The following is a 23,755-nucleotide window of genomic DNA, read 5'->3' on the forward strand; positions in this document are numbered from 1 at the left end:
GTTGGTGGTTTATATGCTTTTGTGCTCATTGATAGCAATCAAACAAACATCTGGTAAACACCCTTAAAAGTTTTAATGTTTTCTAGGCTGAAATGTTACTCTACCCAGCATCTTCCAATTAGTGTGCCCTAGTTCCACTGCTTCTGATCAATTTTGTTGTTTTCAGGAACTTGTTCAGTCCAAAGCCTTTTTTCATTCTGTTGTAATAATACTTTTACTTTCTCATTCTCTTCGTCTGTAAAGGATTGAGTAAAAGGCCTTGTCTCGACACAGACGTCTGTGTTTAACCACTTCAGTTTCTAAGCTGAGTGAATTGAAGCAGTACAGCTTGTGTGTGTGGTCAAGGTGTGAGGTTCTAGTTGTGTGGTTGTCTGTTCCACCTCTTTCCCCATGTTAAAACGCTAATACTGTGGCAAGCGGCCTACCTCCTATCCATCTCCAAACTCCCTCCATTTTGAACATTTTGTCAGGAGGTGGTTGACTGACACTTTTGAGGGCGTAAAAAGTGTTGAGTGAATTTGATCTATTTTTGATTCTCATTCTAAGTGAACCCTGAAATTTCACCTTGAGTGGATCTCATCTGGTCTTAGTGCCTTTTGTTCTTTACCTTTGCCAATAAGCTTTTTATTTTCTTTGCTCTTACAGGGTGACCTTTCCTCAGAGATTTTCTTCTTCCTCATTTAAATACAATAAACTGACTTTATATAGTATTCTTCATTCACTACAGAGAATCACCCCTAGGCCAAAGGGACAATGCAGGTGTTTTACAGCAACAGTTAAAGAGGGAGGCTATAACTAAATATTCTGTTCTTCAAGGATCCCAGTTTTCTCATCCTCTTTTATTCTGAATATATTTATGTTCACACAAAGACAAAAATTGGAAGCAACCATAACTGATTTCTGGTAAGGGAAAAGCCACTCACATAAGCCCTTAAAAGAAAACAAATGTCACAGTAAGAGATTCTTTAACATATCTAACCCCCCATAGATCACATTTTTCTGACATACTCTACCTCTCTATAAACAAGTCCATATACTTCCAATATGAATAGTAGCATAATACATGCATCATATTCTTCTCAATTGTACTGTAATGCAGCTCTGACCTCAGAGTCTTGTGTATACACTATTTTTTTTAACTGTTCTTTACTCTGGGTAGTCCTACAGAGCCAACACAGGTACCGGAGAGTGAGATACTGGGCCTTTGGGCCAATTTTACCCTCAGTTGCAAGGCCGAAAATGATAGTGATGACATTTCTGACCAAATTCTACTCATCACTAAAGATGATGCACAAGCCAGAAACTGCTCAAATGTGCATTGCTGCCAGCTAGAGGCAACCTTTTACTCATAAACTTGACATGGAAATTGAGACGAAAAGCTACTGGTAGGAGCAGGGAAAGACCAGGCTAGTTAAAGATCTCCAAGGACTTGTACTTTCCAGTGAGGAGCATAACTGGAGCCTGGAAAGAACCATGAGTGGTGCTCAAATGTACAGTTTCACTCGTGGGTTGTACCTGTTCAAGTGTGAACTAGATGTATTACGTATATCTGTGTTTTTATCTGACTACAGGTTTGAATGAGACTTACTGAATGGCTTATTTGTCTTTTTGTAGAGAAATGAGTACTGTCCAGATTTTTTTTAAATCAATGTAGATTACTTTCCTGACCCAGCATATGAAAACAGTGAAGCATAATACCAAAATCTGTTGTAAACAGGCTTGTAAAATGCAGTTCTGTATATTGTTTAATAGTAATGTAAAAGAAGTTAGCACAGGGCTTCTCTTCCAAGGAAGAGCAAGATTGTATATACGTGTATGCAGTTTCATAGTTAGTTGGAGGGAGAATTTGCAACATGTAAGCGCCTTGAGAGTTCTCCTGCCAAGCAACTTGACTGAGAGCCAGGAACCTTCACCAGCCTTTGTAAACTGACCCAGAAAGAAAAATGAGACAAACAGAATCAATAAACAAAGATCACGTGTTGGTCATGAGTGCATTTGAAAGGATGGTTGCCTGGGAAAACAGGAAATAAGAATTACACAACAAACAGTTAGGACTGCCAAACTGCTAATTTGATGATGCTGTTTCGGAGAACTATATACGATGAAACCCCCAGGAATCTTCAGTATTTCAGCGTTTCTATATCTGAAGTTAGAAAAGAGAGGAATAACTTGATGTTTACATGACAATTTTTCTTACTGCAAAAAATACAACGTCCTCACAGTACCCTGTAGTCCAGGGGGTAGTCAGTTATTTTTTGTCATAGTCCAGATTTCTTGGTCAAGGTATAGGCAAGGTCCAGACTTTAGAGAAAAGTGTAAAATAAGTAAATAAAAAGATTTCTGGCTCCATTCAAAAGCATCTGGCTTCTGGATATGGCCTGCAGCCTACCTATTGGCTACCCCTGCTATAGTTTACAGGAAAGTGCATTAGTCTGAGTCAAGAGACCGTGACTTCAAGTGTCGCCTCTTCTGACTACTATTAATCTGTTTGCATCACAGCCCTTATCATTAATTAAGGCTTCATGTATCATAAGGCCCCATTTGACAGATGAGGTAACCCTGCTCTGGTAGTACTGATCTTGCATAATCTTTGGAAGTAGAACTAAAGTATCTCTTCTAGGAGATCCAAGTCTCTTCCACTGACCTATCTGAGGCAGTAGCTACGTGCTTGGCCATACTCTCTGTAAAATGGGGCTGCTTCTACATACCTGCCTCTAGGAAGCATTGACATAAACACAGATGATGATCTTTATTAAACAAGGGCTATTTGCTGTATAGGATGATCTTGTAGTTAAGGCCCTGGACTCAGGAAAAATGGGTTTCTCCCTGATTCCTCAGCAGACGACCTATATTACGGTGAGCCAGTCATAAAACACATTTTCTAGAGGTGAATGCTTAGTATGATTTTTCAGCTGTCTTTGTACTTTGTGCCATCTTAAAACGATTTAAATGTTTTTAAAAGGCAAACATTTAATATTAAATGGAAGAAAATCAATGAAAAGAGATGCAGTTATCATAATTGTGAAAATGATGTAGTAGCACATAATATTTTTCTAAAATCTATGCTCTAGGAATTATTATGGGGGAGTTCTGTGGCTTGTTTTAGAAAAGATGTTAGACTAGATAATCACAGTGGTCCTCTCTGGCTTTGAAATCTGTAAATAATGTAAAGGGACTGCTATACCTTTTAGTTCTTTGGTACATAGTTTTGAGGTCCTTGCTACACATTTAATCTTCAAGGCCGTTTTTCTACTATGTATGGCCTTCACCTCTCAATTAAGATTCATCTCTTTATTATGCAGGTACAAACTGTGAATGTTGATTTGACTTTTATATGTATTTTGGTTGTCTCTAAAATTATCTGCGGGTGTGTATATATAGTATTGAGGGGGAAAAGGAGTCTGCACATATCTTATGTGTAACCTCTCTATATATCTTAAAATAGCAAGAAAATTCCCAGAAAGAAAATTGCTAAAAGGGAACACTTACTCACGCAAACCGTTTCAAGCAAGAAAGTATCCAGTTAAAGTATCTTGTACCTCACTTGCTGAGATATAGTTCACAGACAAACTGGTAGAAACCTCTGTCCCAGCACACGCATTTCAGTTTAGCTTAAACCTGTTGCTAATAGATTTAAACTAAATCAAAATAAGCCTGGTTTAAACCAAAATGTCTTTTTGCACTGATTTAACTGTTTAAAACCACACCTTGAGCTTCAGTTGGTGCAACTCTGTGTAAAAAAAAAACACTTAAACTTGTCTTGGTTTAAAAAAAATAAAAATTATGCCCTATTGAATTTTATCAAAATGAAGCAGTTGCCCTTGGTTCTTTGTAATTTTCTCCCTCTAGCAGAGATGAGGCACCTTATTACCTTGGAGTTAAGACCAAGAAGCTTCAAAGGATTTTCAAGCTGCATTAGTTCACTCATTCAGAAGGGCCAAAAGGAAGGCTTAAGGATCTCATATGTTATCCGAATGGATCAGAGTGTGCATGGGCATTATTTAAAACACTAGACAATTGGTGTTCAATATCTGTTTAATTACTGGCATGCTGCTGAATATCCCAAGTACATCCCAGGACACACACATGCTAAAAGATGCTATTAGCAAAGTAGGTGTTGCAAAAGAAGAGAGGGAAGTTATTCTGTGAACTTAGTTGTGTGTGCTAGGTGTGGACATTTTCTGGTCTTTGTGTTGGTGCTTCAAACCTATTCTGATTCAAAATGGTAACATCTCTTCCTTGGATTGGTTACACTAGATCTTGCTAAACCAAGGCTAAAAATCTTAACTGTTAAAAGGAAAACTTCACATGTGTGCATGCTTGTACACTACACATCAGGTGGCAACGATGCATATACTTTCCTGTGTGCCTCTACTTCTCTATCAGTACAGCTTTTGGACACAGTATTTGTAGCAAGCCTGTAAATTGTATATTTATTTAATGCCGAGTGTGTCTCAGCAGTGTACAGGACACGAGAGAAGAACAATCCCTGCCAAATAAGGAATACCAAACTAGCTAAATAGAGGTCCCCATGCCTCACAAGCAGACTCTGGGCTTGCAGGTTACATTTCATTTTCATATGATATATCAGATTCCTTCAATTCTCCCTTCTCCGGTATCCTCCTCCATTGTTCTGTTTAGGATGTAACATTTACTTTCTCTTACTGAACAGTTCCTATGACAGGTTTCACTCAGAGAGCCACCATTGATCCGGAACTGAACGAAATTCATGTGTTGTCTGGGCTCAGTAAAGACAAAGAGAAACGGGAAGAGAATGTTAGAAACTCTTTCTGGATTTATGACATTGTGAGGAACAGTTGGTAAGTAAATTAAAGGCTTCTCTGAAAGTAAGGTGCAGTTGTTCCTAATTTTTACAAATTCAGGAGGTTATTCCATTGTGTACTTGTGGGATGGTAGGAAAGTAGTATATTTAAAAAACCTCTTCCCCCTGTAGCTTGTTCAGATGCTGGCAGGATTGACTCAGGCTTCCATCCTACTGAGTTGGACAACTTGGTTTCCCTGCAGCTTTACTGTGTGGGCGGCCTCCAATGAGACCTTTTAAAAACTTACGGTCCAGGGTCACTTCCCAGATAGCATCTTTGATCCAAATCTCTCCTCTTACTTCTGTGTAGTGTGATGTATACCAGTTGGGTGCCACTACCCCACCCCAGAAAGTCAATGGGTGAAGTCCTTGTCCCACTCAAATTAATGGGAATGGGTCGTGTCACCTAAGGACTTCGAAAATTTTGCCCTATGTAATTAAAATGTTATAGCAGTTTCAGATTAACCATTTTCCTACTGAGTACTGTAACAGCTACCATGCATAAGGCAAAACGTAGCTGCAGTACCAATTAACATTTTTTATTAAAGCCAATGTTAGAAGTATATAACGCACAGGTTAAGAAATGTCTGTACATCTGGTTATAGTGCTTAGATTATCCGCAAATAGAAAGTTTGTTTTAAAAGTCCTAAAATACATATAGTACACAATCAGCAATAACCAAATTTAGGTGAAGAAATTTAACAGTGCAGTTTAGATATTAGAATCCGAATACTCGGGTACATCACTTGTGAAAAGTTATACAGAAAGTAGGCTGTGGAAAGCAAATATCATTACATTCTGATGCTGTATTACATATTACCCTTTGGAAGTGACAGTGTTTCATACAACACCAGATTTGAAGTAAAGTTGCCATCCAGTTGTTATAAAACTGTGGTTCACAAGGAAGGGGTTAAGCATTTCCTGTATGGTACGTTATTTTGGGATGAGGTGGAGCAAACTGAAACTAATAAGACCACCTGTACCCTGGGACTGGCCATTGTCTCCTGCCTTTGATACTCTCCCACAGCCCTCCGTTAAGGAGCCAGATACCTGCCTTGCACACAATGAGTTTTAATCAACCACCCACGTTCATGCAACCTTCTCTTTCAATAACTTAACTGCTTGTTCTGCCTGTAGCTAATTCTGATTTGCTAGTGGGAGAATGTTTGAATATTACTCTGTGTTTCAGGTCTTGTGTCTATAAGAACGATCAAGCAGCAAAAGACAATCCAAGTAAAAGCCTTCAGGAGGAGGAGCCCTGCCCAAGGTTTGCCCATCAGCTGGTGTATGATGAGTTGCACAAGGTATGGATACCTATTTTCAGTGATAGATTTCAGTTGTATTTAGCTGGCATAACTGCAGCTCTAAAAAATAAGCTGGTTGTGTGCTTGCCTGTGATAAAGCAGAAGCTGATGATATGACATGGTGTAATGCACTTAGCGTCATCTACTATTAGAGTTTGGCCCTATGAGTGGTGGGAAGATTTGCAGGCGATGGTGAATCAATTCAACATACAAGTTACTGAGCTGCTTCTCCCTTTATAATAATAATAGGCATGATAGTGCTAAGTTAGAGGCAGCCAAAAAAGCAGCCTATGGGACAAATGCTGCCTATAAAGTTCTGTAGTGAGGTTAGCTCACAATCATTCTCATGTTTAAAACATAAGTGAAGCCCATGGAGGCTAAGTCCATGCATGCAGCACTCCGTCTCGATCTGCTCAATCCATATGGGGCAGCACATGCTGCCTGTCTTATGCGGTCATATTCAATTGCATAGTACCGATGAGGGTGGTTGCAATCTTTTCTGTTTCACATACCCATTTGTGGGCTCCCAGCAAATGGTGTTGTGAGAGACAACGCAGTTTTGAGGCACGTAATTCAAATTCTCCAAACTTGAAAATCTTGTATTAATTTAGGAAGAATAAACGTTGCTTGTGCAGGGGAAACTTGCCATTCAAAATACTGTGCGGAACAGACAACTGGTGAAGCAAAATTAACTGCTGTCACTTAAGAATAGGTCTGTGCTGCAATCCAGAACTCAGCTGCAGCATGGATAAGAACATCAGTGTGGGTGCAGCATTGCAGGCTTCAGCGCAGGCTTTCAAGTGTGCTGGGGACCCCTGGGTATATACTTGCATTGCTAGTCTGCATTAAAGCATGTGCCACTACATACACACTGCTGTTTTTAGCCATGCTAGCATGGTTAAAGCTAGCATGTGTCTAACCATGCTGCAATCACACCTCTAGATTGCAATGTAGACATATCCTAAATGTCATAGACCACACAAGACTGAGAGCAGAATTCTAAGTGCCACAGTGTTGCTGAATCATGGCTCCTATCTTGAATTCACTCTGTATGAGAAGCCATACATATTTTTAGAAGCCTCTGTTCAAATGACCTTTCTGGACTCCCCTGATATAAATGAGGAGTCTCCCTTCTATGGACTCTAAAACAGTGAATTTGGGGGTTGGGGGAGGAAATGAATATATGGAGGAGGAGGAGAAATGTTTGAGTCTCTACAGTTGCAAAATCCTCTATGGGATATTTAGTATTCAACAGATGAGAGATGTCAGGTGATAAGTTGGGTTTTTTTTTTAAATCTAGTAAAAGAAGGGAAAAAAATCGGTATTTCTTGCTTTCCACTTTCCTTGTGCTTTACATCTCCTTGTTGTAAAGAGGTCATGGACTCAGCCTCATAATTAGAGGGAACCATCTTAGTTATCCTGAAGTGCTTTCAACATGACTTTATTTTTCAAAACTTGCCCTTAGCGCTGGCAAAAATAGAGGCTTAGAGCAGAGATGTTGTAATGCATTTACCAGTGCTGTATCATTTAATGGGTCATTAGTGCCACAGCTTCTAGTAATTTGGGTATGTAGGAAGACTCACCTGTACTGCCTTCTGATGTCAGAGACTAAAAGTTGTAACGCTGAGTTTGTGGTACTGCAGGATGCAAACCAGAAGAATGTGAACTGTACACCATACTTGTTGTTTATACATCTTTTTGTATACCCATAGATGATCAAAAACAGGGGCTTTCTCAAATGTATTAATTTTCAGTGTCTTGGCTTTTCCTTCCATTTTCATACCAACTCTTTAGAACTGACTGTGTGCAATTAATTCTTCTCTCTTTTACAGTGGATTATAATAATCATCGATGCTTTATCTGTTCCAATGCAATAATAACAATCGCTTATGAAATCATGGGTGGGGCTGGTTCATTTCAAGATGCATCCTTTCTAATTTGATACTTTATCCCATTAGCTCTTTGCTTTGCCTCCAGTTAAGGTAAGAGCTGAAGTGAACAAGTCTCTTGGAGTTCGCCATGTAGAACATCTCATAACCAGGCTATTGTATAATAAGATAACGAATACAAATCTGTACTTCAAGAGGCTACTTGAGTATTTGTCCATATACCATAGTCATATTAACACAATTGGGGGCCTTAGCAGTCCCTGTAGACCCATCCCTGTTCGTGTGGGTAGCTCCTGATACCTCTACTCTTAAAAGCATTCTGCTGGACTGGGCTCACCACACAATCACTATCCTTTGAGCATTCTTAGGCCTCCCTAGAACAGGGGTTCTCAACCTTTTTCTTTGAGGCCCCCCAAACATGCTATAAAGACTCCATGGCCCACTTGTGCCATAGTAACTGGTTTTCTGCATATAAAAGCCAGGGCTGGTGTTAGGGGTTAGCAAGCAGGGCAATTGCCCAGGGCCCCATGCCGCAGGGGACACCACAAAGCTAAGTTGCTCAGGCTTCTGCTTCAGCCCCAGGTGGCGGGGCTCAGGGCCCCAGGCTTCAGCCCCATGCAGTGGGACTTTGGCTTTCTGCCCTAGGCCCCAATAAGTCTAACACTGGTCCTGCTTGGTGGACCCCCTGAAACCTGCTCACAGCCTCCAGGGGGCCCTGGACCCCTTGTTGAGAACCACTGCCCTAGACCACTGGTCCTTGTCTTCAGATGAGTCGGGGTCTAACTCAGAAGAGAGAGGACTTGGCTCTCACAAACCCAGAGAGCTGCACACATCTCTCCATCAGAATTGTGATTCAGTGGTAGCAGTGAGGATCCCTCCAATGCCCTCTGCTGTGTTGATGGCACTTCCGGAGTAGTGGGTTTCCAAGTTGGTAACTCATTAGGAGACTAGGATAGTTAATACTTCAGAGCACCATTATTGCAGGCTGTCTGCAAACTTACGTTTTCAAGACTTTCTTTGCAACCAAAAGAGAGATTCTTCTGTCATCTGACTCCAGGAACCTGGGCCCTAGGCCCTACAGTAGCTATGCTTTAATGTGGCCCTACCACATACTGGTGGTCTGCCTCTGGCAGATAACTGTTTAGGTCTACTTCAGAGTCAGGGTCTTGGAGATCAAGAATGGAGAGTATATTAGCACTCTGTCACTGTTGGGAGGTCATTATGCCATAAGTCTTTCTGAGCAGCAGTGCCAGAAAAGCCTAATGAGCAAAATGTGTTGGGAGACGATATACAGTAAAAGGTTGCGTTTCTACTGTTACTTCCACATAGCCACTATCCTATTCACTTTGAAGGGCTGTTGCATTAATATGGGCTTCTCTCTTTAATAGATACAGTAACCTAAAGAACATTTGAAAGAAGTTATGTAGTTTATGGATATTAGAGATCATTTCAAGATATCATCTTCAAGTAAGACACATACTAGTCTTTGGCAGCACAGACTTATTTTTCACCGTGCTAGACAGTAAGCGTGAGGAGAATTACTATTTCTCAATTTCTTAATCAGCAGATTCAGTAGAATGAAACAAGCCTAGTAATAACTTGGAGTAGGTTTACAAAACCCCCCCACCTGTGTATGTACTAGAATAACATCTTCAGAGACATGACTTGCCAAATGTACAGCAAATATTTTATACATGTGCACATATCAACTTAAAAAATGTCTCTGGCTTATATAGGTTCATTATTTGTTTGGAGGAAATCCTGGCAAATCCTGCTCTCCAAAGATGAGGCTGGATGACTTCTGGTCACTGAAGCTCTGTCGGCCTTCGAAGGAATACCTGTTGAGACACTGCAAATACCTCATAAGAAAGCACAGGTATAATAGCCGAGATGGCTTCTTTTGAGACGATTAATTACAAGTTGTAGCCTTTCCAAAAGCTTTTTAGAGAATTTGAATATTATCTTTCATTACTATGTAATTGCCCTGATTATGTAATGGGTCATAAGTTTCCCAATTATTTTTCACTTGTGTATATTTCAAGATATACAGAATGGTATACTGAACATTCATGGAGTATCTGGATAGAAGTTTTGTGGGGAAATAGGGAGAATCTTTGAAAATTGTTATAGGTTCCCCTATTTTGCTGCTTTTCAAAATAAACCCTGATATTCTCGTTGCCTCTTAAAGAATTCCATGACACATTCCTAAAGCAGTGTTCTGGAAGGCAATTCTTTTCTTCCAGTGGTGTTAACAAGGCCATGTGTCCAAATTCCCTTGCACATCTGAAAATTTACCCCCTTATTGGTTCACTTGTAAATGTTTCTCGGATTCATATGGACCTAGTTGGTTCATCAAAGAAAAGGCTAAGAAGAAAGTAGATGAAGGTCTATAAGTACTTACATGGGGAAGAGATTTCTGATAGTAGATGGCTCTTTAATATAGCAGAAAAAGGGAGAATGAGATCCAGGAGTTGGAAACTGAAGCGAGACAAATTCAGACTAGAAATAAGGTGCAATTATTTAACATTGAGGGCACTTAACCATTGGAATAACTTATCTAGGGGGATATTGGTTGGTTCCCCATTTGAAGTCTGTTTTAAAAAAATAAGAGTGAGTATCTTTCTAAAAGATCTGGTATAGCTCAAAGTTATGGGCTTAATGTAGAAGTTAATTGGTGAGGCTCTGTGGGCTGTCATATGCAGAAAGTTGGACTAGATCATAATAGTTTCCTCTGGCCTTAAGTTCTATGAATCTGCTAGGTGTATAGAACAGTGACTTGCTTACTGGTAACCATTTGGCTGCTCCTGTTTATTCAGACCTGTAAAATGGCAATGGGGTGAAACTGAAATGTTAAAATGTAACCAACCCATTTAAGACTGATTAAAGGCAAGCCTAAGGCTACCTCTGTAACTTGTTGCCAAGTAAATGTAGCAGAATTTAAAAACATTGAAATAACAATATCATTATTTATCTTACTGTAGTACCTAAGAGCACTAGTCATGGACCAGGGACTCATTGTGTTAGGCACTGTACTAACACAGAACAGAGTCCCTGCCCCAAAGAGTTTACAGTCTAAATATACACAGCGTGAGGGAAGGGACAAAACACACAAGCAGACTGAGCAAACTGATAAATTAATGTCACGTTACTTCCATATTTTTTGGTGGGAGGGTGGTTGGTGGGTTTACTTACAAGGGGATAAGCTAAAGGGAAGGGACAGAGGAGACACTGAAGGGAAGGGGGGTGAGGGGACAGAATGGGAGAAGAAAAGCGTGAAGCTGGGATAAAGAGACTAGCTGTTTACTCCAGCCCTTTCCATACAGAGCAGAGAAAGACCAGTCAAAACTAGGGGAAGTTCTCCAAAGATCCCTGCTTTGGCTGCTTTGCCAATTCTGGCTGGAGTCTCTGGCTAGCTACTCTTTGCAGCTTTCTTCCAAGCCACTGCCAGCATAGTGCCTGTGGGAGGGGAGACACCATCAGGTCCTAGTGCCCCCAGAGTGTGTGGCGGAGAGGGGGTCTTCTCTGCTCCACTGTACCATTCTGGGTCCAGGAGTTTGCTGGGAGGGAGGGGTGGCCCGGGCTGGGCCCCATTTTCCCCCGTCCCTGAGTGCAGCAATCTCTGCTTTAGCTGCATCTGCCCCCATTGGCTGGAGTCTCTGGCCTGCCTCTCTTCGCAGCTTTCTTCCAAGCCCACGTTGGAGGGAGGGCAAAGACACCACCTTGTCCTAGTGCCCCCATATTGTTTGGGAAGTCTCCCTTGCAGAGTTATGTGATTGGGGAAAGGGTGGCCCCATGGTAAAGGGATCCATTTTCCCCCTAGCACTTTCAGCTATGTTAACTGGATCAAAAAGTTACAAAACATATCAGTCCTCATGCTTGAGGACTGCAAACTGATAGTCTCTGCATGTGGAAAAGAAATCTTCTCACCATTCCACTTTTGTGTTTATTATGTAATTCGCTAGCTGAACTACAGGACTTTATTTGGTTTTCGTTAGGGATGTTGGTTAATCACAGTTAACTCACACGATTAACTCAAAAAAATTAATAGCGATTAAAAAAATTAATCGTGATTAATCAGTTTTAATTGTACTGGTAAACAATAGAATACCAATTGAAATACATTAAATATTGTGGATGTTTTTCTACATTTTCATATATATTGTGTTGTAATTGAAGTCAAAGTATATGTATTTTTATTACAAATATTTGCACTGTAAAAATGATAAAAGAAATAGTATTTTTCAATTCACCTCATACAAGTACTGTAGTTCAATCTTTGTCATGAAAGTGCAACCTATAAATGTAGATTTTTTTGTTACATAACTGCACTCAAAAACAAAAGAATATAACACTTCAGAGCCTGCAAGTCCACTTCTTGTTCAGCCAATCACTAAGACAAACAAATTTGTTTACATTTACAGGAGATAATGCTATCTTCTTATTTACAATGTCATCCGAAAGTGGGAACAGGCATTTGCATGTCACTTTTGTAGCCAGTATTGCTATGTATTTACTTGCCAGATATGATAAAAATTCGTATGCCCCTTCATGCTTCGGTCACCATTCCAGAGGACATGCTCCATGCTGATGATGCTTGTTAAAAAAGTGTTAATTAAATTTGTGACTGAACTCCTTGGGGGACAATTGTATGTCTCCTGTTCTGTTTTACCCACATTCTGCCATATATTTCATGTTATAGCAGTATTGGATGATGACCCAGCACATGTTGTTCATTTTAAGAACACTTTCACTACAGATTTGACAAAACGCAAAGAAGATACCAATGTGAGATTTCTTAAGATAGCTACAGCACTGGACCCAAGGTTTAAGAATCGGAAGTGCCTTCCAAAATCTGAGAGGGACGAGGTGTAGAGCATGCTTTCAGAAGTCTTAAAAGAGCAACACTCTGAGGAAATTACAGAACCTGAACCACCAAAAAAGAAAATCAACCTTCTGCTGGTGGCATCTTACTCAGATAATGAAAATGAACATGCGTTGGTCCACATTGCTTTGGATTGTTATCGAGCAGAACCTGCCATCAGCATGGACACGTCCTCTGGAATGGTGGTTGAAGCATAAAGGGACATATGAATCTTTAGCATAACTGGCACATAAATATCTTATGACACCGCCTACAACAATGCCATGAGAACGCCTGTTCTCACTTTCATATGACATTGTAAGCAAGAAGTGGGCAGCATTATCTCCTGCAAATGTAAACAAACTTGTTTGTCTGAGTGATTGTCTGAACAAGAAATAGGACTGAGTGGACTTGCAGGCTCTAAAATTTTGTTGTTTTTTTTTTTTTAATTTTTGAATGCAGGTTTTTTTGTACATAATTCTACATTTGTAAGTTCAGCTTTCATGATGAAGAGATAGCACTGCAGTATTTGTATTAGGTGAATTAAAAATACTATTTCTTTTGTTTTTTTACAGTGCAAATACTTGTAATAAAAAATAATATAAAGTGAGCACTGTACACTTTGTATTGTGTTGTAATTGAAATTGATATATTTGAAAATTGTAGAAAACATCCAAAAATCTTTAAATCAATGGTATTCTATTGTTTAACAGTGTGGTTAATCACAATTTTTTAAATTGCTTGACAGCCCTAGTTTTCATTAAAGCTGATAACCATAATGTAATCTCCAACACAATTATATTTTGTAGTGCAGATAGGAGCATTGCTGTGTCATCAAGCTGTGCTAAAGCCTTGGACAGGCAAAGATTGAACACTTCATAATAGTCATGGTGGGAGTTAGTTCACACCACTGCTGCTGTTTAGCTAGAAACATATTTTCTGCACGGCTCTGCTAACCATGCTGGGGGGGGGTCTGTCGATTGTGAAACATACCTTGTGAAGGATGGTAGCGAGGGAGAAAGCTAGAAACTTCCTTAAATGAAACCACTTGCCGAAAGACATAAAATTGGAGATTCTGCATTTTTTTTTCTCCCTCTTGTTGGGGACATACACGTGATGACAAGATCTTAAGAAATCATCTGTTCCTGCTGGTGGTGGTCTAGAGATGTTTGACATGCCTCTTAACTGAAGTGTTTTAGGCACTGTGTGTCCTAGAGTGGGCCCTGGAACTCTTGTTTTAAAGAGGGTGCTAATGCATCATATGGAGTAAGTGCCCTTCTTTCTCCCCACCAGCCCTAATAGTACAGCTTGAGGGTTATTTCACTTCTGCTAAAAGGCATCTTTGCTTAGACTCATGCTTAAGTCTACTGACAAGTGATTTGTTAAGGACAGGTTTACAAATGGTCTGTGCTATTTCAGGGTCACTGCTGCTTTACAGCAAATAGGCGAGGGGGCAATGGGACAAGAGGCATTCCCCTAGCAACTCTTTATTGCTTCCTCTCTAGAGCCCAGCTCTGTTAAGTTGATCAGGCTTGGGGGGGGTGGGGTGTGGCGGTGGCGGGGAACGGGACTTTTTTTATTAGTCCTACTTTTTGGTGTGGGTTATTCTCGTGATAGGGAGATGAGGACTAGGTTCATGGTAAAATGACAGCTGCAGTTCAGTTAGTATTTTGATTAGCTGAATGATCCTTTTGAGGATGGCTGCATTTATTAGTTGATAGCCTGAATCTAGCTCTACATTTTGTGTAGTTACTATAAATGGAGATTGAACCATCCCTGGGGGAAATGGCAGCATTCTGTGATGTCGTACTGTGCAGTAGAAGTGTGTGCTCGTATCATGCAACAGTTAGCTAAGTTTCAGTTTAGCTTTTCAGTAAGAGCTCTTTTTTTTCAAATGCCCATATGGAAAACAGTGCGTGAACAGGTAGATTTGCATAGTCAGGCATGCTCACGTTTGAAAATTACTTTGAAAATTTGGGCTTGAATGTCCTGTTTAGTACTGTACAATAACTGAGGCCTCTAGTCATATGAAATAGAGCTGAAGCTTAACCAGCACTTGTTACTGGTGAGTCTGGTATACTGTCAAGATCACATCAAACAATCTCTCCTACCCTTTGTCTGCTAATTCATGGTGACTTCTGCCTTTGGACCATCCATGCAGCTTCCTACAAGGTATATTTTTAAAGGAAGGAGATAATCAAAGACAGAGTGACTTGATTTAAACCAAAATCATTTATATTACTGATTTAAATCAGCAAGCAGTAACTTTGATTTAAATAATTTTTTATAATCATGTTCTGCATTTGTATCTTTATTTTTGTAAAAAAAAAAAAAAAAAAAAAAAGTTGATTCTCATTGGTTGGCAACCATTAATACATATTGATTTGCAACTAAATGTAGCTTTTACATTAAACTTGATACTTTTTGCTAACCGAAAGAATATATTATATGCACATTTTATTTAAGCAGTTATTGCTTAACATAAATGTATTCAGTTTCCTAATTTTTACTTTTTAGAAAATGGTGAATGACGCATTTCTTAATTATTGGTTGATCTTTTTTATTCATGACAAAAACAGTATTTTCAAATTGTTCCATTAGTTAAATAATGCTACCTTAAATGTGCTGGCTACATAAAAAAAGAGCCAAAACATGTTTTGCTTTTAAAACTAATTGATTAAGTAGAGGAAGTATATATGTAGGTAGTGAATTAAACTGGTTGTTTCTGGCCACCATGACCTTCAAGATTTTAGAACTAGTAGATCTCATCCCCTTACCTCATTTTTGTTTGTAGAGTGGAAGAGAACAAGCTTCAACTCTCAATCGGTTTCTCAACTTAGAATGAACTAGTCATTGAATTGAATAAACTGAAATAAAGAAAATATTCTCTCTGCAATTGCAGAAGAGGCTAGTGCACGTCAGCAGACTCTGGTTCCAGGTGCTTATCCAGTGACTTCCATCAGTTCAGTAGTTTGACTTTCTTTAAAACTTTGGCAGTAAATGTGATACTTGAAATATTTTTATTTAATTTATTTTAATAAGTCATAGTAAGTTTAGGCCTTAACATATGTTGTCCCAATTTCCAATACATTTATTTTAAAAAAGAAAATTGCATTTAATTGAAATAAAATACAATGTAAAGAAACTGTTTTGTTTTTTTTATTTTAAACCAGTTTTATCCACCCTGATCAAAGGAGATATTCTAAACCAAAACTGAAGAAACTCCTTAGCATAGCACAATTGGGTTGGCACTGAGGTTCAGCCCATTGAAAAATATAGATATAAAACTGCATCTGTTTGAAAAAAAAATTGCTGTCATTCTCGATTTGGCATCTTTTTAAACTGAGTACTATGTTGACTGATGTGTCATCACTGCCCTCTGCTGGGTGGAATGTCAGACCTGCTCAAGTGTGTGAGTGGCCTATTGCAGTGAAGTCTCCCTTTAGCTTCTAAAAAGACCCGTGCTTTCTGAAGCAGATTATCCCAAGTACTGTCCTTCCAAGATCCACAATGAACAAGGTAGATAACAATTAAGTGCTTTTGGTACAGAAGAGTCACAGCAGCTTCTTTTGTGACTTGTAAATAAGCTGTCTGAGAGTAGCTGCTTTGATTGATATTACAAACCATAGAACTGGAAGGGCCTTTCAGTTAATGATATGGGGGGGGGGGGGGGCGGAACTAATTCTTCAAGCAACCGAATGAAAAGTCTGTGTAACAGAGAATCGATCTCCAAAGCAAGATTCTGTCCATTTGTTGTCTTTGGGTCAGACCAATTTGAAGTCCTAGGTTTATTCCCTTTGGTCGGTGAGTGCCTGAATACCATACTTTTTAAGACATTTGCAGCCCTTGTATTCATTCCTAAGGGAATATTTTGGATGAAAATGTGCTATTGGTTTTTTAAAAGTGGTTAAATCAGGGTTTGGACACTTTGTCTTGATTGTAGGTAGTGGATGTTAGGAATGTTGAGTTCTATCTCTGATTCTGCTGTTTGGGCAAGTGACTTCACTTCCTCATGCCTCAGTTTCCATATCTGTGAAATGGATACACCAAACTTATTTGTCTGTTTTTAGTACAGAGTACCTTACGAACAACGACTTATACAGCTTTGAAATACTTGGTTGTTTTAGCAAAGGGATCAAAGTCACTAGCTTTGATTTCCCCTGAGCACCTTAGAATGCTGCTTCTGAGCCCAGACTTTTAGCAGGAGGGGGCTGAACTGTCATAGAATTCATGTGCTTTAAGCAGCTATCACTGAACAATTTGCATGTGTGACTTTTGCTCCCACAAAAGAGTAGGGAGTATGTTTAGTAACTGAGCTCAAAGTAAATGAAAGCAGTGCTTGTTTTGAGTGTGTCTTATCACATACAAGTTGCTTATCTCCTTCCACTTTACAGGTTTGAAGAAAAGGCCCAAACTGACCCACTCAGTGCACTGAAATACTTACAGAATGACTTGTATGTGACTGTGGATCATTCTGACCCTGAGGAGACAAAAGAGGTAAGGGTAAAACTACCTCCTTGTTTTAGTAATAGAACGTAAAGGTTCATACTGTGGAACTTTTAGAACTACCTTAGGTTCTCTTAGACCTTGTCTACACACACGTTGTATTTCTTTAACTATACCAGAATAGAGGTACAACTCCCTAATGTGGTTGCAGTTACACTGGTATGAAGGTACTTACACCAGTATAGCTTATTCCCCTTATATATGGGAATAGCTACACCAGTGTAAGGCACCTTTATGCCAGTATAACTGCATCTAGGCTAGGGGATGTACCAGTATAACTATTTCTGTTTTAAAAAAATTCCACACCCCATACCAAAATAGCTATCAGTACAACAACTGCATGCAGAGGGGGCCTTAGATTTAATTCTAATGTGCTGTCTTGTGGGGGTTTTAATGAAATATAAACTCTGTATAAAATGGCACAGGCTTATAGTTGATTGGGTGCAATGCACTTTCCATAGCACAACCAACCAATTAAGGGAAATGCTGCTATTGTATTGTATTAAGATGTAAAAGGATAATCTGATATCAGATATCTCCCCTGAAGGTGGTGATCTCAGCATATTTTTTCATTTGGGTTGTACATATTTAAATAGTTCTGAAGGAAAAAATTGAGCTCTTCTCCAGAATATATATTTCTCACTCTGGATTTTTTAATGTATGTCGATCACTAGGGCTTTTATATGGCTTTGTCACATTTTTCAATGCATATATTTGGTTTTTCTACGAGTAAATTTGTTCCCAAAGCACAAATGAAGCAATAAATTCCCAAGGGCTGATAGGAATTTCAGACTGCGCCTCTCCATTACGTGTGTCACTTTACAAAAGGGATTAAGGAAATCTAGTAGCAGCCATAGATAACTTACCGAATTTATGAAGTTTAGGATAAGCTTTTGGGTTTTGCTTCTATGTGCACTTATGTATAGCACTTCGGACCTTCAAAGTGCTGTACAAACATGTAACCCTTATCACTCTGTCTCAGTTGCCCCATTTTAACTGGTTAGGGTGTTCCTTACTTTCCTTACATTGGTGCAAATGAGAAGTATCTCCACTGAAATCAGTGGATAGCTACAGTTGTAAAGCTGGTATGAGACAAGAATTGGGCTCAATAACTAAATGTCTTTCCCTAGTTCATGTGTCAGGTCAGTATCAAAGCTGTGATAAGAACTTGGGGAGTCTCTGGCTCAGAGCCCCTTAGTGTGCTGGCTAGATCATGTAATTGTTCTAAGCAACTAGAAATTGTCTAAGTATAGCCTCTATAAGCTTTGTTTTTGTGGGGCTGTTACTGAAGGCCATATGCAATATGGTGCTGGGGTTATAGGGTGACAGGACTTTGGAAAATAATTTGCTAGTATCAGGATCCTGGAAATTGTTGTTGAATTGCAATCTATGATAAAGTAATTAATTTTCAGTAACCTAATTGACATGCTAAGGTTCTGTTGCCAACTATAAGATGTATCCATACAACGTGTTTAAATTATGAGTTTCACGCTGAAGTTGACTCATACTAGCTACCTTCACATCTTTTCTCTCATTTTGGGATAGGAGTAGGAAGAAAAATAACAGGAAATTCTTGCTATTTTTCAACCCGAAAAGTATTTGAATTAAATTTCATATAGTGCATAGAGGATCCCAAAATCTTTCACAAAGTCTCTGCAAGACACTCGCACAGTAAACTGCATGCTATTCAATTTATCTACCTTGCAAGCATGAAATGTTTGAGTTGACCATGCTACCATGTGAACCTGTAATTCCAGGGAAGGGTTTCAGTCCTGATGTGCAGGGCCCTAAGCCCCTTTCTCTGGCTTTTCAGGATAATAGTTGTAATTTCACTACGCCTCATTATTTTTCAGGCCTAATGCTTGAGTTTTTTGACTTTTTTTCCTCTTGCTTCTCTTTGCCAGAACAATATTTACTGTTTAGCAGAGTTAGAGCATCTGCTGAAAACCGTTTGAAACTTCTTCCTTTACAATCTCTTCTGTTCAAATAGCTTCAACTCTCATAAACTTGTATCAGAACAGAGCTGCCAGTCAGATGGCTTTATGCCCCAGGCTGCACTGATACTGACTGGGTGTATTTCCATGACGTCAATTTCCCTTCCGGTTATCTCATTGAGTTGGCTTCTGGCACTGGCACATCAACCAAATGGCTCTTGTGTGGTGTTCTCAGCACTGATGCCATATTTTGGATCAAAATTGAAGAAGTTTCATTGTTTCCTAGCACAGATGCCTGTATGACCCCTGGCACCTCTTATAACAGAGATGGGGTCTATTTCATAGCAAGGGCAATATATCTTGTTGACTCTCTGTGTGCTGAATATAGCTCAGCATTGTAGGACTGCTAAGTTTGATTATCTTCAGATCTCCTCTTACAGCTGTCTTTCCTCTCTCCTTTACCTTCCCCGTCTCTTCTGTCTCCAACCAACTCACATTCACTTGTCACAGTTTTGAAAAGCAGCAAGCTGGTTGGATTTGTCCCTGATATAGTATAGTGTGATCATGTTGTGAACCACATTTCAGATGTTTGTAAGTCTTGCTGTAAAAGATTGCACCAAGGTAAAATCCTACCCAAAAGGATCCTAGCTTAGGAGGAGTAATTTCATGTTTTTAAACTTCATTACATATCTTTTCAACTGTTTTGAGTGGAGTGCCAAAGAAAACAGACAATTTGTTCTTGAGAAACTTGCTCTGGCTTTGGTAACTAATTTTGTTTAATGTAGTATGAATGAGAGACAGCATGGCACCTCCAGAATTTTAGCATTTGTTATGAATTTATCAGGTTAAGGGAATTATATTTTTTATTTTCTATTTTTTTAATTCTGGAATGTGGCTCAGAACCTCTTGGCATCATTTAGCACATGAATGCTCATTACGCCACCCACAGGCAATGTACATGTCCTGGCTGTGCTGTCACTCACCAATACAATGGATTTGTAATGCGGTTCTGACTTGCGCAAATTAGTGGTGATCCCACTTGAAGTCACTTAAGAGCCCTCCAGGCAGTTGATCATTTTATCAGATAGAAATGGGTCTCTGTGTTACTGGACTGGAGACCTGACAGTTGTGGTAGGCTTGTAGGTGAGGTGACTAGCAGGTCTCTAGGGCAAATAGAAAGCTATTGATTACTGCACCAGCGTGTGGTATGGCTTCCTGGCAAATAATGAGATGAAAGGCTTACCAGATACTGGAATTTGCTAATACTGATAAAAAAAAAAAAAAAAAAAAAGTGTACAAATATATTTTTCCTATTCCATATAAACAACACAGCTGTCCCCAAATTAATGTATCTGAAAAGGAGTGACTCAGACCTAAGGATGATAAAATTAGAAGCTGAATATAAGCTCCCAGTCTGGTACTGCTGTGACGGGGGGGAAAAAAACCAGTGCTATTAATGCATGTAAACATTAGCAGGTAACCTGTTATCATCTGGACCCATGGAAAAGAAGACCTTGAGGAATTCCACCGTGATTTCAACAATTTCCATCCCACTGTCAACCTCAGCCTGGACCAGTCCACACAAGAGATCCACTTCCTGGACACTACAGCTAATAAGCGATGGTCACATAAACACCACCCTATACCGGAAACCTACTGACCGCCATACTTACCTACATGCCTCCAGCTTTCGTCCAGACCACACCACACGATCCGTTGTCTACAGCCAAGCTCTACGATACAACCGCATTTGCTCCAACCCCTCAGACAGAGACAAACACCTACAAGATCTCCATCAAGCATTCTTACAACTCCAATACCCACCTGCTGAAGTGAAGAAGCAGATTGACAGAGCCAGAAGAGTACCCAGAAGTCACCTACTACAGGACAGGCCCAACAAAGAAAATAACAGAACACCACTAGCCGTCACCTTCAGCCCCCAACTAAAACCTCTCCAGCGCATCATCAAGGATCTACAACCTATCCTGAAGGACGACCCATCACTCTCTCAGATCTTGGGAGACAGGCCAGTCCTTGCCTACAGACAGCCCCCCAAACTGAAGCAAATAATCACCAGCAACCACACACTACACAACAAAACCACTAACGCAGGAACCTATCCTTGCAACAAAGCCCGTGGCCAACTGTGTCCACATATCTATTCAGGAGACACCATCATAGGGCCTAATCACATCAGCCACACTATCAGACTCGTTCATCTGCACATTTACCAATGTGATATATGCCGTCATGTGCCAGCAATGCCCCTCTGCCATGTACATTGGCCAAACCGGACAGTTTCTACGTAAAAAAATCAATGGACACAAATCAGACGTCAAGAATTATAGCATTCAAAAACCAGTCGGAGAACACTTCAATCTCTCTGGTCACTCCATTACAGACCTAAAAGTGGCAATTCTTCAACAAAAAAAACTTCAAAAACAGACTCCAAGGAAAGACTGCTGAATTGGTATTAATTTGCAAACTGGACGCCATTACATTAGGCTTGAATAAAGACTGGGAGTGGATGGGTCATTACACAAAGTAAAACTATTTCCCCATGTTTATTTCCTCCCTACTGTTCCTCACGTTTTTGTCAACTGCTGGAGATGGCCCACCTTGATTATCGCTACGTTTTTCTCTCCTGCTGGTAACAGCTCACCTCACCTGATGACTCTCATTACAGTGTGTATGGTAACACCTATTGTTTCATGTTCTGTGTTTATAAAATCCCCCTACTGTATTTTCCACTGCATGCATCCGATGAAGTGAGCTGTAGCTCACAAAAGCTTATGCTCAAATAAATCTGTTAGTCTCTGAGGTGCCACAAGTCCTCCTTGTCTGTTATGCTCCAGAGGCAGTAGTTTCTTGAGCTTTAATGTGACTATACCTGGAATGTTACTGTTGTACAGGAGGATATAAACAAACCTAGAGAAAACACAGAACACAAGTATCTAAGGAATGGAGAGTAAAATAATTCTGTAGGGCAAGATTGAGCGTGAAACTTCCCTAACATTGGAAAGTGAACTTGAGTGGGGACACATAATCACTCTATAAATAGGTTCAAGGTAACCGTATAAATGAAGAGAATCAGTCACACTCAGAAGATGTAGAAGGAGCAATGCATTGTAACTAAAGAAGGAAATGTTTTGTGCTAGGCTGTAGGTGGTGCTATGTATAGACAGGACTGAGTCAATCTGCTTATAATTATTTCCCTACACTTCCCATTATAAGACCATTTTTTCAAGTGTGAGTAACTTTACCAAACTGTAACCATTTGAGCTGAAATTTTCCATGTGCCTCAGTCTGAATTTTTTGGGAAAACTCCAGCTAAAACAGGTCAGCCATTTCTGAGAACAAGGCTAGGGAAAAGTATGTTTTGCCCATGTTGGGGGAAAAAAATAAATACCGGTGAACTTTTCTTTGAAGATCTCCAGCACCGCTATGCTTTGGAACAAGAATTTGAATTTGGCCTGGGTAAAAGGGAGGTGGTGATCTTTGTGTCAGGGATGTGCCTTTTGAAATCTCTACAAAAATCTGCCCACATTTTGCTAAGTTATAGACCTTTTGAAAAATTGTAGTTTGCACATGCTCAGTAGAAACATCTGAGATGGTAGCTGCTAAAATCTAAGTGTCCATCCACACTGAGCTTGCTTGAGCCTCTCATAGCTCCTAAATATGACTGGACTGCACATGTGCCATCCCTCCAGAGCAACTGAGCATGTGCCCTTCAGCCCGGAGCTGCAGGGGTAAAGCTGGTCTCCTCCAGCTTGGGAAGAGGTCCCTGTAAATATTTGCAAAGCCACTTTATTGTTCTCCTTCAGATCCCTCTTTAAACTCCCCTTTAGCCTGATGCCATCAAAAAATTTGACAGTGGTTAGGCTGTTGGTGGGCTAAGACCACAGTCTTTTATACTGACTAATATTGTCTCGTTTGCTTATATTCCTCTGTCTGTTTACTCTTGTCTTCTATTTAGATTGTAAGTTCTTTGGGACAGGCACTGTTTCTTCAGTTTGTGCAGTGCCTAGCACAAGAGGGTCCTGGTCCATGACTGGGGCTCCTAGGCCCTAAGATAATACAAGTAATAAATAAGTACCTTGCTGAATCAGAGCCAGAATCACTTTTTCATAAATTGCGATTTGCTGTGGCAATGAAGCTCATCTTTAGCACTGCAAGCACACTAAGCTTAATGATTGCCTTAGTTCTGTTTTATGTATGTTTATACCTCACCCTTCCTTTGGAATCTGCACATCTCCGTACCAGAGGGATGCAGGCGAACAGGAGGAAGGTCAACAGAAATGATAAAGGGCCTTAAGGGACTGATTAAATCTTTATGGAAACATTAATTACTCACAGAATCATAGAATATCAGGGTTGGAAGGGACCTCAGGAGGTCATCTAGTCCAACCCCCTGCTCAAAGCAGGACCAATCCCCAACT

The 23,755-nt window shown here is 39.9% G+C and overlaps 1 protein-coding gene across 5 annotated transcripts in view; it reads left to right on the plus strand.

Annotated features, from left to right (window-relative positions):
• MKLN1 (muskelin 1) overlaps positions 1–23,755 on the plus strand; it is a 195,102-nt gene that overhangs the window by 161,856 nt on the left and 9,491 nt on the right. For 3 of the 5 annotated variants that reach the window (XM_074942695.1, XM_074942696.1, XM_074942699.1), the window contains 4 exons: positions 4,673–4,820; positions 6,012–6,126; positions 9,752–9,891; positions 17,271–17,373. In XM_074942695.1, coding sequence (XP_074798796.1) covers positions 4,673–4,820; positions 6,012–6,126; positions 9,752–9,891; positions 17,271–17,373 — 506 coding nt within the window. Of the gene's footprint in view, positions 1–4,672; positions 4,821–6,011; positions 6,127–9,751; positions 9,892–17,270; positions 17,374–20,789; positions 21,931–23,755 lie in introns of those variants that run through there. The other 2 variants (XM_074942697.1, XM_074942698.1) reach the window with 2 other exon arrangements.

Source organism: Natator depressus, chromosome 1 (genome assembly GCF_965152275.1).
Source record: "Natator depressus isolate rNatDep1 chromosome 1, rNatDep2.hap1, whole genome shotgun sequence".
NCBI lineage: Eukaryota > Metazoa > Chordata > Testudines > Cheloniidae > Natator > Natator depressus.